Raw genomic sequence first — 19661 nt, forward strand, 5'->3', positions numbered from 1 at the left:
ATAATTAAGCCCAGTGGATAAAGGACTGCAATAAAGTCTGCTGTATCTGTAAATCTAGTTAGAAAGTGAGAAACAGAAATTCACCAGCATCTTCTTGAAACAGTTTGGACCAATCAGGAGAGAAATTGCAAAATGAAAATAAAAATATTTATTATAGGATTATATAATAGGCATTATAATAGTAAACTCGTCTAGATCTCGGTGAAGCCGCGCATTTCTCCTCCGAGGACGCAGTTATCAATTCCGCAGTGTTAACTAACGCTAATGTCTCAGGGACGCAACCTGTTTTGTTAATACTTGACATGAGCCAATGAGAGGCAGAGGAGCCTGATATTGCCGGTTCTCTTGCAGAGATACATCGTCAGTTGTTATTGCACTGTATATAACATTTTGCAGATGGTTACAGCGTGAGACTAGTTCCTGAGACAGACCCACATAAAGAGATCTGACAGCTGCTGTGCGCACCCCAAGAACAGCATCCTTAACTATCTGATTTCCTATTTCTGTGGTGATGCCTCCTGCGTAACCCGTGGCCCCCCATGCTATTGTAGAACTACACATCCCAGCAGGTCGCACAGAGAAACCTGTCCATAACATCTGGAGAGCAGCATGGTGCCCATTTCTTTAAAGTATTAGCCCCAAGCAAACGTTCTCATGATCAAACCAGCTTTCATACGCTGCCGATGTGTTGGTGGCGCTGTGTCCCCCGGCCCCTCAGTTTTAATAGGTCTGTCTTCCCATAAATAAAGGGATTTTGCTGCAATCCTGTGGTTTTTTATTTCTGCAATACTTGTGTATAGATAGATTTTAAAGCTCCATCTTGTGTTTTTTAGTAACAATAACGGATTCGGGATGAAATCCCGATGGTCAAAATCCCGACATGTTCAAAATACCGACATTTAAAATCCCGACATGGTCAAAATACCGACATATAGAATGTCGACAGGTGAAAAAGTCAACATGACTTTTGGTCGCCAGGTCGCGAGATCAACATGGGTTTTTTTCACGCTGTTTTTACCTGAATGTCGCCATGGACACAGTTGAAAGTCAACCGCAGCCCCTCGCATCACTCGCTTCGGTCGCAATGCTTCGGGCACGGTGCCTCGCTGAGCTCGGCACACTATTTTATTCTCCCACCACGCCCTAGTGGATGGTAGGGCATGAAATACCGCCTGTCGACACATGTTGGGTCAAAAAACTGTGAAAAAACCCATGTCGACCTGTCGACCAAAAGTCATGTTGATTTTTTCACCTGTCTACATCCTATATGTCTGTATTTTGACCTTGTCGGGATATTAAATGTCGGTATTTTGACCGTCGGGATTTTGACTGCATCCCACAATAACTAATAAGGCGACGCTGGCCCAATTATTTGCAACATCCAATCGGAAATGAGCTTTCAAAGCTCAACTTACTCTACTTACTTCAGAGGGAGCATCTAATTTGTTCCTATGGGTTACAGCACTGTTATCCTTAAGTTTGCTGTATTTAGTCTACTACTTGCAGGTATAAAGCTGGAGGAGGAAATATGACCAAAATCCCACTTCTGGCACCAATATGTGTGACAAATTTAGTAATGTTAAAATTAAAATGAATCATTATTTTTTTATTTTTAGAAACTAATAAATATGGATAACTTTCCTGTAACATTTATTAAACTTGTATATATATATATTTTTTCTTTTCTTTTATATAGCATGTGGGATACAGCTAATATGTTATCACCTTTTCCTCCGCAGAGTCTGTAGTGCATGTGTCCGCAAAATGTAGTAGTTCATAAGTGTTCATTGTGTGAGCAGAAGGAAATGCTGGCCTGTGAATAATGGACAAACCATAGTTGTTGCTACTTTTTAATATGTATTGATCCACTAATGCATGTTTTATGTTTTGTTTGCGTGTAAAATGCACAGGGGCGGATGGCGAAATGAAAGTGGCCCTGGAACATTGGGGGTTATTCTGATTTATATTTTCACTGCAATATAGATATCCGTTTGAAGTACACCCCCCCACTCAAATCTAACTCTCTCTGCACATGTTACATCTGCCCCACCTGCAGTACACATGGTTTTGTCCATTAGAGAGTGATTGTGCCTTTCCTGGTGGATCAGAATAACCCCCATTATGTAGAAGTTAGCCGACATGGGCAGCAACAGGGGTATAACTGGCTGTGTAGGCATTTTTGAGCCGACTAGGAGCCCTATGGCCAATCCGCCCCTGGGAATACAGCATGGGGTTTTGTTTACTTGTCTGTCTTGCGGATCTGTATAAGTTCATGTGTGATATAACAGTACTTATTAACGTAGTGATATCGTGCACCTGCTTGAATCTACTACTAATTGTGCTGTGTCTGTTTTTTTTCACATTCTAATCCCTCTGCGCTGATCCTTGCATGCAGATAACGGGGAGCAAAGCTGTGGTGAGTACTGGCACCATACTTCTCTTATGTTTTACCTATATGCACCGTATAGTTCATGCAGCTGCTCTCTTGCCTCGGTCTTCCATAACCTGTTTTAAAAGAACCCGTTAAAAATTATATTTGGAATTTTAACTGACTTGCAAAGTCTTACTATCTGCTTCGTCCTCCATCCAACGTACATCATTGCCATGTTCCGCTGAAGAGCTGGACCCTCTATTACTACAGTATCTAAGCCAGGCGTAGGCAACCTGTGGGGAAACTACAAGTCCCAGCATGCTTTGCCACAGTTTTGCTATTAGGAAGTGCTAAAACTGTGGCACGGCGTTCTGGGACTTTAGCAAATGGCCTTGTCGGTTGCTATGGGTTACACATGATGCACGTGCGTCCTGTTGGGGTCTGATGGAACTGCTATGGCGGTATACAGGACTATAGATAGATGTTTAGTGCGCAATAATCGCATTGCAGTTGTGTATTTGCTCATGCACTTAGGCAAGCATCGGATATTAAGTAGTTGAACGATATAATAAGGGGCAGTATTTGGAGCTTGTGTCTCTTCCAGACCTTTCAGTTATTGACTTGAAAATTATCTATGTATTCAATATGGTTTCTGATGATGATATACCTTGTTTTGTGATGCCTCCACTGCATACCTCCCAACTGTCCCGTTTCCTGCCCCGGTCCGACAGTGTCCCGCATTGGGTAGTGGGGATTCACTTAGACAGAAAGATGGAGGGCATGGCCAGAAACTCACAAAGCACTGACCATGCCCCCACAGAAAAGGGGGTGTGGCTTGTGACTATGGCATCTCCATGAGGCCATGCCTCTGTATAGACCACGCCCCCTTTGGGGTTTGAACTATTGGGAGGTATGTTTCACTGATCCAATACCTGGCATAGCAATATGCAACCACAGAAGTTGCCCACGCTCTATTTCACTTGCCCCTTTTAATGCCCAGTAATCTACCAGTGTTAATGGCTGATCGCAGCTTTACGGACCTAAAGAAGTGGGCTCAGGCCAGTGGCAGTCCGACAGGGGGGACTCCCAACAGCCCCCCCCTCACCGCGTGACACTGCCGGCCGCGGGAGGGACAGCGGGACAGGTCCTGATAATCTGGACTGTCCCGCTAAAATCGGGGCTGTTGGGAGGTATGTAATAATAATAATAATAATAATAATAATACTACAGCATGTGGTGCATTTTTCTTCCCCTGAAAGGTCTCCCAATTAACTCTTTGCGGGGTATTCAGTGTTTGATTCCGACTGTCTGCACATTCCTGACAGTTGGAACCACAGACAATCTGATGCCAATCGGACCATCGGTATTCAAAGTTCTGACTGGCGGAAACATTCCAACACTTATTATCGAACCCACGTCTATTTGATCGAAAAAGGCTGCGGATTCGACAATCCAGCAGCCGTTTTTGACCGCGCAGATTCGACTTTTTAGAAAGCCGAATCCGAAAGGCTTCAATACAGTCGGAATAGGCCGGATTGAATAGATGCGTGCCGATATTTCCAACCTTCGGAAATATCAACACACATAGAATACCCCCAACCAGTCAGAACCCACCGATTTATATAACTGTTTATGCTGATTATTATTGACGATACAATACAATACATCTTCAGATCAATTCTTATTCACACCTGGGATGTTTTCTCGCTAAAACTTGCTATTTTTTTTATTAGTTAATATTTTATTGCATTATTGGTTACAACGTGTTTGTTTTCTAGACCTTGTTTTGTTGTTGTTTTTTATACAAAAGACGAGTTACTGTATTTCCTCCATTGGTGCCAAAGCATTTCTATTCCCCGCTGTAAGTACAGAGGAATTGCAGGCAACAGATGACTGACTAAGCACTAGAATGTGTGGGCAGGTAATTTAATAGCATGACACTGAGCGCTGCAGCCAGACTGACGGATCAATACAATCCATTCCCCCAGCAACCTGTCATTAAACCTTCAGTAGAACATATTTCCCTATTGTACTGCTCCGTGGCTTACGTTGGCTCTCTGCAAATAGATAGCCATTTGCAATTGCGGTCCCGCTTTACTGGAAGAGCCACATTGCGGTATCACTAATCAGGACACCCGGCGACTCAGTATTTTTGGGACAGACATCCTCTTCCTCCCAAGAGAGCGTAAATACAATCTTGTAAATTTGCGCCGTCATCTCACATGGTTTCAATTTTAAGAATATAATAGTTTAAATATGGCCGCCATCGTTTTTTGGTAAATACAATTAACAGAAGAGCCCCATAATCTGAGGCTAATGGCACTTTAGAGCCGTCAATCCGGGCCAACCAAAGCCTAAAAACAAACATTTCTTACAGCAAAGCCAATTTAATGAAGAAAAAAAAAAGCCACTTCAATCCATCTGTATTGAGCTGCATGCATGGCCTGCGCGATACCTCCTCCCGCCAGCAGGGGGAGACAAACACTTGCCTATGACCATAAATTGATTTCACTCTGTTTTTTTTTTGTTTGATATATTATTTTCACGCTCTGCTATCATTTACATATTTAGAGTTCTGTTCGTGGCATTGTATGAATACTAAATATAAAACGTTAAATTTGCTACGATGATAACGCTCGTGAAGCGGGCAGATGGTTACATAACAAAAGAAAGGGGAGAATAAAAAAAAAAAAAAAACCTTAATTCTGAGTCTTCAAAGTAAAAGTATTGGTGAGTTAATTATATGTGTATGATGCAGGAAGAAATGGCTTTAATGTGCCGGAATTGCTGACCATCTATTATCTGATTAGATTCCATAGAAATGCAGATTCTCTGCTTAGGCAGCAGATCTCCCAAACGGGTATTTAAGGAATGAATAGGGCGATCTTTCCGTCTCCTAAAAGGTGTCATTTGTAAAGCCATCAGATTGTCCTCTAGAGATTACATTAATCATTGTTATATGGGATAAAAAAAAAAAAAAAAAAAAGTCTTTACAAAAAAAATCGGTACTTATGTAGTATCTGGGCTGCCGATTTCTAAATCGGGTACATCGCATCGCATCGCATGCGACCATCGGATGCGATGCGATGCGATGACCCGATTTTTCCATAGGAATCAATGTTAAAATGGACTGAGTCCATTTTAACATGGAATTCAATGGGAAAAAGGGGTCCTTTTCATACCCCTACTATCCAAGTGGGCATGGAGTTGGATATAAACCTGTGGCGAGCGTAGCGAGCCACCGAGCCCGAAGCGTGGCGAGCGTAGCGAGCCCCGCGAGGGGACACAGAATACCGTCCCCTCGCGGGGCTCGCTTCGCTCGCCACACTTCGGGCTCGGTGGCTCGCTGCGCTCGCCACAGGTTTATATCCAACTCCATGCCCACTTGGATAGTAGGGGTATGAAAAGGACCCCTTTTTCCCATTGAATTCCATGTTAAAATGGACTCAGTCCATTTTAACATTGATTCCTATGGAAAAATCAGGTCATCGCATCCGATGGTCGCATGCGATGCGATGCGATGCGATATCGCATCGCATCGCATCTGATTGTATGCCTTAACTTAAGGCATACAATCAAAAAATCGGCAGCCCAGATACTACATAAGTACCAAAAAATCTGCTTAAGCCCCATACACACTAGGAGATATTGTGCACATTTACTGTGTGTGTGGATCTGAGCCTCAATCAATGCACTGGACCAGAGAGCAGCTGCCAGGAAGAAGAGACAGGAGCCTTACCATGAGGCGGGAGAATGTACTGGTTCTTCTATTATGTATGTGTGGATCTGAGTCCTCAATCAGTGCACTGGACCAGAAAGCAGCTAGCAGGAAGAAGTGACAGGAGTCTTACCATAAGATGGGAGAACATGAGCTTAGAAAGTGCAATACTGGTGCTATTATTTATATGTATTTATTTTGGAATGTTTAACCTCTTCCTGACCACGTATTTATTTTTTAAATGTTTGATACAGCTGATACTATAGACCATTTATAATGTTAGATATTAATAAATTGTTAGATGATCAATGTTTGCATTAATGTCCACGGTGGTTATTTGGTTCTTCTACCACTGCACCAGACTCCCACGCTCGCTCCAATGTTCCGCAGAGTGGCTGAATGTGGACTGCATTTGGAAACCCCTATCTAGAAATCCTGCATTTGCCCCTGGCACCTACTACCATTATTAATTCTAAGCTCCTCCTCCTTATACTGCTACAGTAGGTTACTATGATTCTCTGAAACTGCTGCCTTTATCATACAGTCTGCACTGGTACCACAGCTGCTGCTGTTCTGTAGTTCTCTGATACTGCTGCCTTTATCATACAGTATGCACTGGTACCACAGCTGATGTTATACTGGAGTTCTCTGATACTGCTGCCTTTATCATACAGTCTGCACTGGTACCACAGCTGCTGCTGTTCTGTAGTTCTCTGATACTGCTGCCTTTATCATACAGTATGCACTGGTACCACAGCTGCTGTTATGCTGTAGTTCTCTGATACTGCTGCCTTTATCATACAGTATGCACTGGTACCGCAGCTGCTGTTATGCTGTAGTTCTCTGATACTGCTGCCTGTATCATACTGTATGCACTGGTACCACAGCTGCTGTTATGCTGTAGTTCTCTGATACTGCTGCCTGTATCATACAGTATGCACTGGTACCACAGCTGCTGTTATGCTGTAGTTCCCTGATACTGCTGCCTTTACAATACAGCATGCACTGGTACCACAGCTGCTGTTATGCTGTAGTTCCCTGATACTGCTGCCTTTATCATACAGTATGCACTGGTACCACAGCTACTGTTATGCTGTAGTTCTCTGATACTGATGCCTTTATCATACAGTATGCACTGGTACCACAGCAGCTGCTGTTCTGTAGTTCTCTGATACTGCTGCCTTTATCATACAGTCTGCACTGGTACCACAGCTGCTGTTATACTGGAGTTCTCTGATACTGCTGCCTTTATCATACTGTATGCACTGGTACCCCAGCTGCTGTTATGCTGTAGTTCTCTGATACTGCTGCCTTTATCATACAGTATTCACTGGTACCGCAGCTGCTGTTATACTGTAGTTCCCTGATACTGCTGCCTTTATCATACAGTATGCACTGGTACCACAGCTGCTATTATACTGGAGTTCTCTGATACCGCTGCCTTTATCATACAGTATTCACTGGTACCGCAGCTGCTGTTATACTGTAGTTCCCTGATACTGCTGCCTTTATCATACAGTATGCACTGGTACCGCAGCTGCGGTTATGCTGTAGTTCTCTGATACTGCTGCCTTTATCATATAGTATGCCCTGTACCACAGCTGCTGTTATGCTGTAGTTATCTGATACTGCTGCCTTTATCATACAGTATGCACTGGTACCGCAGCTGCGGTTATGCTGTAGTTCTCTGATACTGCTGCCTTTATCATAAAGTATGCACTGGTACCACAGCTGCTATGTTGTAGTTCTCTGATACTGCTGCCTTTATCATACAGTATGCACTGGTACCGCAGCTGCTGTTATGCTGTAGTTCCCTGATACTGCTGCCTTTATCATATAGTAGGCCCTGTACCACAGCTGCTGTTATGCTGTAGTTCTCTGATACTGCTGCCTTTATCATACTGTATGCACTGTTACCACAGCTGCTGTTATACTGTAGTTCTCTGATACTGCTGCCTTTATCATACAGTATGCACTGGTACCACAGCTGCTGTTATGCTGTAGTTCCCTGATACTGCTGCCTTTATCATATAGTATGCCCTGTACCACAGCTGCTGTTATGCTGTAGTTCCCTGATACTGCTGCCTTTATCATATAGTATGCACTGGTACCACAGCTGCTGTTATGCTGTAGTTCTCTGATACTGCTGCCTTTATCATATAGTATGCCCTGTACCACAGCTGCTGTTATGCTGTAGTTCACTGATACTGCTGCCTTTATCATACAGTATTCACTGTTACCACAGCTGCTGTTATGCTGTAGTTCTCTGATACTGCTGCCTGTATCATACAGTATGCACTGGTACCACAGCTGCTGTTATGCTGTAGTTCCCTGATACTGCTGCCTTTATCATATAGTATGCCCTGTACCACAGCTGCTGTTATGCTGTAGTTCCCTGATACTGCTGCCTTTATCATATAGTATGCACTGGTACCACAGCTGCTGTTATGCTGTAGTTCTCTGATACTGCTGCCTTTATCATATAGTATGCCCTGTACCACAGCTGCTGTTATGCTGTAGTTCACTGATACTGCTGCCTTTATCATACAGTATTCACTGTTACCACAGCTGCTGTTATGCTGTAGTTCTCTGATACTGCTGCCTGTATCATACAGTATGCACTGGTACCGCAGCTGCTGTTATGCTGCAGTTCCCTGATACTGATGCCTTTATCATACAGTCTGCACTGGTACCGCAGCTACTGTTATGCTGTAGTTCTCTGATACTGCTGCCTTTATCATATAGTATGCCCTGTACCACAGCTGCTGTTATGCTGTAGTTCCCTGATACTGCTGCCTTTATCATACTGTATGCACTGGTACCCCAGCTGCTGTTATGCTGTAGTTCTCTGATACTGCTGCCTTTATCATACAGTCTGCACTGGTACCGCAGCTGCTGTTATGCTGTAGTTCCCTGATACTGCTGCCTTTATCTTATAGTATGCCCTGTACCACAGCTGCTGTTATGCTGTAGTTCTCTGATACTGCTGCCTTTATCATACAGTATGCACTGGTACCACAGCTGCTATTATACCATCGTACTTGATTTTGCTGTTTGTTATAACCACTGACACTGCTTTATCATGTATATAGCAATACAATAATGAGCCCAGTCAGCAGCTTAAACCCCCGATTTGACTCCACTGCTCCTCACCCTTTCATTAATCTGCACCGCCAGAAGTAAAATCCACCTGGGCAATACACGAGTAGGTTAATAATAAGCAGCAAACAATAAATAGAAAAATCTGTTTTCTGCAAGTGAACGGTGCGGGCGCCGTCCTGCCGCTGAGTAACTCGCTGTTACATGGCCCCGTATCGAACGGGTGACGTTTAGCATTATCAGAGTGAAAGAAGCAATGTTGACATTTCCTAGTTCTTGTGTAGATCCATCGGATCAATAACGCATTTTTATTTTTAAATTTACATTTTTCATATCTGCAAACAAGGCTAGTATATAAAATAATGCAGAAATGCCCCATTTTAGCGAAGGTCAACGCCAAGTTCCCGACTGCGTGTTCCGCGCGTCTGAATGTATCACTCTGGAATTGGTTAATCTGCATTCAGGTGTACATGAAACCTCTGCCTTTAGTAATCTATTTTGACAAATGGAAAACTAGCTGAGCCCTTACACACGTCTCCGATATTTCTCTGTAGCGCAGATTAACCCCTTCAGAGGGCAACTCATCAGCTGCCAGTGACACCACTGAAGGAACATCTGGCCAGAGCCATATGGCGTACTAATTTTATTCCGCCTCAGCGGCCTCCGAAGTCGTCTTAGATCGTCAGCACCTTTCCCGCGTGATCATTCATTCACAGGCCGAGCCGCTTCCAACATGTCCGTCCGTCCTCCATCCCTCAACGTCTGCCCACGTTACCTTGTCCCGTGGTTGTAATAGAGTTTCTGCTTTCTTCAAATACACAATTTATCTTTCATTCAATCTGTATGCCGGGCAACAAAACAGGCTGGTCTTCCCATGGCGGTCACTGGGTCGTGTAATCTCTGTGAGAGTGACTCAATTGAAACAATATTCAATATATATATATATATATATATATATAGCAGCGTTCATCGTTGTGGCGATCCGGACGCTCTTGCTTGTTTGTCGCGCCAAATTTGCACCTGCGGTGTGGAATTGCCATGCTGCAATATTTCCACTCCAGGCATTTCTGTGAGGCGCGGGAGAGAGTTAGATGCACACATGCGGCGACGGGATTGCGCACGTGGTGATTGGTGCGGCAACGATGAGTGCAGCTACATCTGTATTATAAATAATATATTTTATTTAAATTCCCCAAATGATGTGCAAGTCATTAGTAACTCTTCTGTTGCCATATAGAAAAAATAAGCATAGGTTCAGTTTTCCTAACATACAGTATCTACTTGTGACATGGCGGGCACCAAAAATCTTATGGCCCAATACTCTAATATCGCTGCTGCTATCCAGTCCACACTGCCGGTCACCAGCCCTGACCAGGGAAATGAAGATATCCGCCAGCAAATTGGTGTAGTATGACTAATGATTAATCACTGCAGCTGTACTTTTCGAATATAGGGCTGGGGGGGGGGGGGGGGGGGGGGTGTTGTCTGCACCACCAGTATTCAGAGACTTTTAGTGCCATGCAGAAATGATAAAATGCAGGTGCACTCTGTGAATGCCAACATCATCTCTGTGAGAGATGCACAAAATATCCACTAAAAATGCCAGCGTTGCTGACATTTGTTATATAAGTTCAAATACAAAAATGTTGAGTAAAAAAAAAAAAAAAGATTATACAGTATTTCCTATATAAGATTGCAGGTCATTGTGATGAAAGCAAATGTTTGTGTGGCAATTTTCACACTTATTTTGACAAATTCACTTGGCACTCAAAGGGTTAAGGACTAAGTATACTGGTCATTAAAACCATGATAATTTAAAACAATTGTTAATATACTCCACAATTAACATGGAGTATAATTAAGGTTTGATCAAATATGTGGACCCACCTACCAGGTCATGGTGAACATCTTTATCTAGGTCCCTAGCATCCGGCTAATACTAACACAGAACTTCCCTATAAGAGTCAGGGCCGGTGCAAGGCACCGGAGCGCCCCAGGCGAGTCGGGGTGGGGGCGCCCCGGTGCCGGGGGAGGGGGGGGTACCTGTCCTGCGGCGCTGTGTATTTAAATCTGGCGGCGGAGGCAGCGGGGGTCCCTGCAGTCCATTAGAAATAACGAGCGCTATCCGCCGGTCTATGCGGAAGCGCTTCTAGTGTGAAAACACTGGCAGCACGCTGATTGGCTGAGATCAGCGTGCGCCGTGCTGCCAGAGTTTTCACACTAGAAGCGCTTCCGCATAGCCCGGCGGATAGCGCTCGTGATTTCTAATGAACTGCAGGGACCCCCGCTGCCTCCGCCGCCAGATTTAAATACACAGCGCCGTAGGACAGGTAACCGGGCGGCACAAAATGCCGCCCTCCAGTGGCCGGCGCCCTAGGCAAATGCCTAGATTTGCCTAGTGGTGGCGCCGGCCCTGATAAGAGTGTCCGTTGTAATACGTAGACAGCAATACAAGGTCTTATACTAATTCAACCAAATGTACAGAAGCTGGCATTGCATACTGGGACTTGTAGTCCAACAGCAGTAGCAGAGTCTATGAGCCCGATTCTTTTAAGATGGTTTAAGCGAGACGCTTTAGGAAACACCCTCCCAGGGCTCACAAGTAGATAGGTTACCAAAAAAAATGGTAACGTGTGCTTACTCTCCTCCCAGAATGCCTCAGGGATATTAATGCCGTAGCAATAACGTCTTACTAAATGGAGAATAGGATTAAAGAAGTAGCAGCACGTTGTTCCTTTTTAAAACTGCACCCAAGACTGAAGAACTGTGAGCTGTCACATTACCAGTGGCGCAGGATGCAATCTTGCAGAATGATTCTCAGCAGATAGAACCGCAAGCCTATTGTAGCAGGGGAGTGACAAACGTGTTACCTTGATAATACAGAGAGAGGGTACAGAAGCGAGACACATTAACAAATACAGCGTAAGGCTATCACAGTGCGCTCGCAAGGATTACTCTGTACTTAAGATGTGGCAATCTCAGATCGAGATAGGCGCGGGAAATATTCATTATCCCACCAAGGTGCTGGCTTGTACAATTAGGCAGTTCTTATTGTTCCAATCAGCAATGTCTGATGTACGAAGCTGACAATAATATAACTGGGCAATTGTTCATCTTAATAAACTTAACACCCTGAGTGCCAAGTGAATTTTTGAAAAATCCACTGAGATGCGCCAATAACACAGTCATGGGCTTGGGCAAATACAGATCCATTTATAGAGCCAAGTAAACAATATGCACCTGCAGTCTAATCAGCCTGGTCTTTTAAGTCTGGTGACTCCATCGTGTGATGATATTGAAGCTATTGAGTCATGCATAATAAAACAAACATGACTTAAATGTGGTTGATGAGCCATATACGATAATATCTTGTGTTTAATATCTATAGCCCAACCCCCATCGTAGACACCCCAGTATAAAGTATCCATTCCGATAGCCTTGAGCTAATTACCCATGGGTTTATCTGGACAATTAACTCTAACTCAAGGTCTTGGAATCTTATGATGCTAGATCTCGTAGCGGTCTCTACGGCTGTGTCGCAGTTCTTCTGCCTGGTTCCATGTTAATAAATGCAAATAATCTATGCATGGAAATGAGGGGATGCAGTCGGCAGTTTGACAATAAATAGATCGACGGTCAATAGGTCAACGGGCCATAGGGTAACACATTAAAAAGTTCAACATACCTTAAATTGACATGGTCAACCGGTCGACACATACAATAGGTCTAAATGGAAAGGTCGATATGAAATAGGCTATTTTTCACGTTTTTTTTTTTTCAAAAACTTTATATTTTTCCAAAAACTGTTTTTTTTCCTTCCAAAAACGTTTTTTTTTTTCTTTTTTCAAAAACGTTTTTTTTTTTCAAAAACTGTTTTTTTTTCATACTTAACTCTCCAAGTGGCCATAGAGAGAATATAATAGTGTGCCGATCGTAGCAAGGCAAAGTGCCCGGAGCATGGTGAGCGAATCGGTACACTTATATTGTGTCCACGTTCAACGTGAGTCAACATAGACACCAACATTTTTTTGAAAAACTCATGTCAACATTTTTCATGTCAAACTTTTCCATGTTGACCTATTGTTTTGTCCACCTTTTTGACTCTATCAACCTTAGCCATGTCAACCTTTTTGTGTCGACCTCTGGCCTGTCGACCAATTGACTGTTGACCTTACTTGGATCCACATTATGACGCATTCCCTGAATTAAGTCCTTGTTGGCAATGCCATTCATGTGTTGTCCTCATGAAGACTTTTCTAGGATCTTCCGTGGCTTACAGGTGCCCATGATTCCTTGGGATCTGCTGGCCTCACTGTCGGCGTGACGTACAAAGCCAAACATTGGTTCAGAGTACAAGACCGATACCTGTGGCCGGCGTAGGATATAGGACCACGTGAATTGGTCTCGGCCAGCGCCGGATCTAATTGCTCTGAAAAAATAATAGAGAACACGGCCAAATCCTTGTGTAACCTTGCTGGAATTTCTCACAGAGCAGATATCCCACCGCTGTGCGTTGTGCTAGTAGTCTGTGTCGCGGGCTGTCATTATCTGCTAGATTCTCCAAATATTAATAAGGTGAAATATAGGGCACAAGATGTGGGCTGCCAAAGCCTGCATCATTTTGCATTTGAAATGTCCGATAATGTTGGATAAATATGCAGAGTGTTGGAATTAGCTGCCAGCTCCGAGGAATATTGCTGATCACAGAAGACGGGTAACTAGGTGGTTTAAATGTGAGATATGAGGCTGAAATATCTGATGTGTCTCCACGACAATTTACATATTTTAAGAGTAGAATTACCTTCCTTAGATCTCTGTACTTTCTTATCAGGACTGGATGTCATTAGAAAGAGTTGGGCCCGGGATTGAGAATATAGCATCCCTCCCACCTGTTCTGATTTTCGTGGGACTGCCCTATTTTTTTGGGGCGGTCCTGCATCATGTCTGGGGCCAGCAGTGTCCCACAGGGTGGCAGTTGGGTTGTCTTGTCTCCAGTCATTTCAGTATGTGGTTCTTTTTTGTCTCCATTTTATGTCATTTCCGTTGTTTGTACTCCTGTGCTTCGTGGCTCTTTATTATCAGCCTTTCAAGTCGGATACTCCTGTGCCTCACAATCCAGCCATCAGTACCTTGTGCCTCGTGCCTCATTACCATCAACCCAATATCAGCCAGTAACTTTTAGCACTCATTCAGGGACTGCAATTTTGTGATGCCAGCTACCATTCGTGTCTCCTTGGGGTTGTGGATTGAAGGGTCTACAGTCGACATCGACAAAAGGTCGACGCAAGCAAAATGGCGGTGTGAGAAAGATGGATGCAAGAAAGGTTGTCATGTTTTTTGTGTTACTGTCGACCTGCAATGTCCATTAGGGTAGTGCGCACCCTCCCTTGACACACAATTTACAATTCCCAATCGGCGTTCATGTAGAAGTTCAACTTTGAAAAAGTTGAAAATTATAAAAAATTTTGGTACTCTTTACCTAGAAGGGCACCCACGATTTTGATCGTGGGCATCGTTGGTAAAAAGAAATCGCGTCGGTCGCATCGCATGCGACCAAAAAATCGCATGCGATGCGACCAACGCGATGCCCGTGATTTCCCATAGGGAACAATGTTAAATGTCCCAATTGACCCAATTTTCCTGTTCAATGTCTCAATTGACCCGATTTTCCATAGGAAACAATGTTAAATGGGCCACAGAGGCCAAATAGGCACCCTGAAGTGTGAAATGGCCCCCACAATTGTTAACGCCACCCCACGATCAACGTGAACCCGAAGCGTGGCGGGCGGCGGCGGTACGCGTCCTTTTTCTTACCCCCACTATCCACGTCGGCGTGGAGTTGAGAATAGAAAGTGTGGTGAGCGCAGCGAGCCACCGCGCCCGAAGCGCGGCGAGCGCACGCGGACAGCTGTGAAGCCCGCGAGGGGACGCATATACCAGTGAAGGTGTCCGCGGCCGCTCGCCACGCTTCGGGCGCGCTGCGCTCGCCACACTTTCTATTCTCTATTGTGGGGGCCATTTCACACTTCAGGGTGCCTATTTGGCCTCTGTGGGCCATTTAACATTGTTTCCTATGGAAAAATCGGGTCAATTGAGACATTGAACAGGAAAATCGGGTCAATTGGGACATTTAACATTGTTCCCTATGGGAAATCGCAGGCATCGCGTCGGTCGCATCGCATGCAATTTTTAGTGCATGCGATGCCCGCGATGGGCGCCCTTCTAGGTAAAGAGTACCAAATTTTTTTTAACTCATGTCAACTTTTTCATGTGTCAATCATTCTCATAGTCAGGGCTGCTGATAGGGGGGTGCTTTGGGTGGATTCAGTATTGAATCCCGGCGGTCGGGATCCCGGCGTTCAGAATCCCGACGCCGGAATCCCGACAGCCGAAATGGCGACAAGGGGGGGACGTGGATCGCCCCCCCTTGCGGGCTCGCTGCGCTCGCCACGCAGCGGGCCCGGTGCCTCGCTACGCTCGGCACACTAATTTATTCTCCCTCCAGGGGTGTCGTGGACACCCCAGGAGGGAGAAAGTGTCGGCATTTCGGCGGTCGGGATTCCGGCGTCGGGATTCTGAACGCCGGGATCCCGACCGCCGGGATCTTAACTGCATCCCGCTTTGGGTACAGCTGTCCCGGGCTCCGGCCTCTGGAAGGACCCAAGCAGCTCATTTTGCACACTGCTAATTAATGTTGGCTCGCTAAGCAGCAAAAAACGCCACCCAGCAAAATGTCCCCCCACCATCTGCCACTGAATCCCCTCTGTACCATCGCATGCAAGGGGATGTACATGAACAGATCCCTCTCATGCAGCTGAAGGGGAGAGAAACCCTTTGGAAATAAGTCAGTCTAAACCAGGAATGGAGAACCTTTGCCCCTCCAGTTGTTGTTGAACTACACATCCCAGCATGCCTTGCAACCGTTTTAGCATGGCTAAGTAGCAAAACTGTAGCCAGGTATGCTGGGATGTGTAGTTTAACAACAGCTAGAGGGCGAAAGTTTCCCCCTCCCTGGTCTAAACGGACGTCTTTCCGTCGATAATCCATAGCGCTGCGTACACAATAGAGCCGCTGTAAAGTTCTGCAAGTAAGTTACAGTATCTGCGAAAGTCTCCGCTCCCCAGCCAGCAATCCATCGCCTTCCCGACACAACCTGCTGAGTCTATTCTTCATTTTCCTGGAAAATACAGTATTTCACCCTGAAGACCAAATGCAACGTAAATCAATTATCCCAAATGTATTCCTATTGTGTAAATCACATACATGCTAATTCCCCCAATTGCCAGGTTCCCCTTTCCTGTAGGCGATTACATTTGTAGCTTCTATGAGATTAATGCTCTCGCTCATACCCCCCGCAGGTCCTGAGCCTGCTTCCGCCGCAGCTGCAGTGGTGGATTGGCCAAAGGGTGAACAGGGAAAACTCCCAGAGGGCTGGCCTATACTCAGTCCTTGTTTGACATATGGCCCCACCCCCTAGATGACCGACAACCCTCAGCACTCATTACGCTGCATTCGTGGGCCCATTCATTCTGTTATACCATCTCTGCAGTCCAGACATCCCGTTATGCTGGCATGTCGACACAGCATGTTATACAGCTGGTGCTGCCCATATCGGGCCACTTATACAACATGTTCCAGGGTCACAACCTGTAAAGTGACAGGAGCGTATCTGTACTTTATCTCTCTCCTCCATTATCTCTTTTACATATGCCCCTATGTGTCCAGCTGTAATGAAATCTACAGACTTGCAGAACAAGGAGTCGCTGTTCAAATAAGTTCATATGATTTGCAAAATTAGATGCAGAATTTGTTTCTAAACATTTATTTATTTTTATTTATTATTTAACGGTTTCGTATATAGGGCACACATATTCTGCAGCGCTGTACAGGGAATATTTGAACACTCACATCAGTCCCTGCCCCAGTAGAGCTTACAATCTATATTCCCTACCACATGCACACAGATATTCTAGGGTTAATTTTGTTGGGAGCCAATTAGCCTACCAGAATATGTTTGGATTGTGGGAGGAAGCCGGAGTACCCGGAGGAAACCCACGCAAGTACAGGGAGAATATACAAACTCCGCACAGTTAGAGCCAGGGTGGGAATTGAACCCATGACCTCAGCGCTGTGAGGCAGTAATGCTAACCATTACACCATCCGTACTGCCCCGTATATATAACACATGGTGGGATAGAACCTATGACCTCAGTGCTGTGACGTAGTAATGTAACCATTACACCGTCCGTACTGCCCCGTATATATAACACATGGTGGGGATAGAACCCATGACCTCAGTGCTGTGAGGCAGTAATGCTAACCATTACACCGTCCGTACTGCACCGTATATATAACACATGGTAGGAATAGAACCCATGACCTCAGTGCTGTGAGGCAGTAATACTAACCAGTACACCGTCCGTACTGCCCCGTATATATAACACATGGTGGGGATAGAACCCATGACCTCAGCGCTGTGACACAGTAATGCTAACCATTCCACCGTCCGTACTGCCCCGTATATATAACACATGGTGGGGATAGAACCCATGACCTCAGCGCTGTGAGGCAGTAATGTAACCATTACACCATCCGTACTGCCCCGTATATATAACACATGGTGGGGATAGAACCCATGACCTCAGCGCTGTGACACAGTAATGCTAACCATTACACCATCCATACTGCCCAGTATATATAACACATGGTGGGGATAGAACCCATGACCTCAGCGCTGTGAGGCAGTAATGTAACCATTACACCATCTGTACTGCCCCGTATATATAACACATGGTGGGGATAGAACCCATGACCTCAGCGCTGTGAGACAGTAATGCTAACCATTACACCATCCGTACTGCCCCGTATATATAACACATGGTGGGGATAGAACCTATGACCTCAGCGCTGTGAGGCAGTAATGCTAACCATTACACCGTCCGTGCTGCCCCGTATATATAACACATGGTGGGGATAGAACCCATGACCTCAGCGCTGTGAGGCAGTAATGTAACCATTACACCATCCGTACTGCCCAGTATATATAACACATGGTGGGGATAGAACCCATGACCTCAGCGCTGTGAGGCAGTAATGTAACCATTACACCATCTGTACTGCCCCGTATATATAACACATGGTGGAGATAGAACCCATGACCTCAGCGCTGTGAGGCAGTAATGTAACCATTCCACCATTCGTACTGCCCCGTATATATAACACATGGTGGGGATAGAACCCATGACCTCAGTGTTGTGAGGCAGTAAAGTAACCATTACACCATCCGTACTGCCCGGTATATATAACACATGGTGGGGATAGAACCCATGATCTCAGCGCTGTGAGACAGTAATGTAACCATTACACCATCCGTACTGCCCCGTATATATAACACATGGTGGGGATAGAACCCATGACCTTAGCGCTGTGAGACAGTAATGCTGACCATTACACCATCCGTACCATTTTATTTTTGTTCTGATCATTTTGTAATATATTTTTGTGCTGTGATTTATGGGTGCAGTGCGGATTTGGCTACAAAGAGTGTAACAGGTAGGTAGAGGCTATTTGTGCGACAAAACATGGTGGCCGCAAAAACACAGACATGACACAAAGGATTTATGGGCGTGTTCCAGACGTTAATCGCAAATTAATTTTCAGTAGTTGCCCCGAAACCTCCATTCCCCACAGTCGGGCCAGTGGCCACTGCATGTACAGTATGAGGCAGAATTAAACTACTGGATTTGCCTAGTGGAAGCAGATTGTACATTCTAATACCGCCAACAGACGGACAGGTCTGGTCCGTATATCAGTGCTGAAATACAGACCACACTGTGCTAGATGCACCACAGCAGAGAGCGCGACACCCAAGGCAGGGAAGAGGAACTGCACGGGTTTTGAACTGCGTCCAACCCTACAAGATCCCTGTCCGAAGCCACAGTGGTGATTAATGTAATGTCACATCAGCGTCTTCTACATTTATACTGAGGACATTATTATTGAGGGGAACGATAATTAAAAGTTCTCTAGTGCCTGTTTCTTACAGCATTTATCTCTGGCAAACCTCTGCCGCAGTCACACCCCTCCTTTGTCCTCTGGTAATGACAATAGCTCCGTAAACTTAGAAAGTGATCGGATTGATTGGATTTGCAGGACGAGTCCGCACCTTCCAGCTCTGTATCGATTATCTCGCTCCACCGAGATTTATGTTTTTTGGACTCTTATAGTTCATTAGCGTCCTATTGTTGCTATTCACATAATTGTGGAAGAAATGACAGTTAGAGATTGGAATCGCACCACCTCGACAATTAATTCCGGGTTCATCCTGTCACCGCTGAGAGACCCGCATGAAGCATTAGCCGTCGGTATTGATGATTTGACGCTGAAGGTTCTCTGCTAATCTGCAGTTACCGCATGAAGACTCCATGTATCATACGTGGACCAATACAAACAATGACCCATTGGGGCACGACC

The 19661-nt window shown here is 45.0% G+C and overlaps 1 protein-coding gene across 1 annotated transcript in view; it reads left to right on the plus strand.

Annotated features, from left to right (window-relative positions):
- The window catches only part of DIAPH2 (diaphanous related formin 2), a 490290-nt gene that overhangs the window by 70174 nt on the left and 400455 nt on the right, over positions 1–19661 (plus strand). The window contains exon 5 of the mRNA XM_083160814.1: positions 2396–2416. Coding sequence (XP_083016940.1) covers positions 2396–2416 — 21 coding nt within the window. The remainder of the gene's footprint in view (positions 1–2395; positions 2417–19661) is intronic.

Source organism: Crinia signifera, chromosome 9, assembly GCF_055691185.1.
Source record: "Crinia signifera chromosome 9, ASM5569118v1, whole genome shotgun sequence".
Lineage (NCBI taxonomy): Eukaryota > Metazoa > Chordata > Amphibia > Anura > Myobatrachidae > Crinia > Crinia signifera.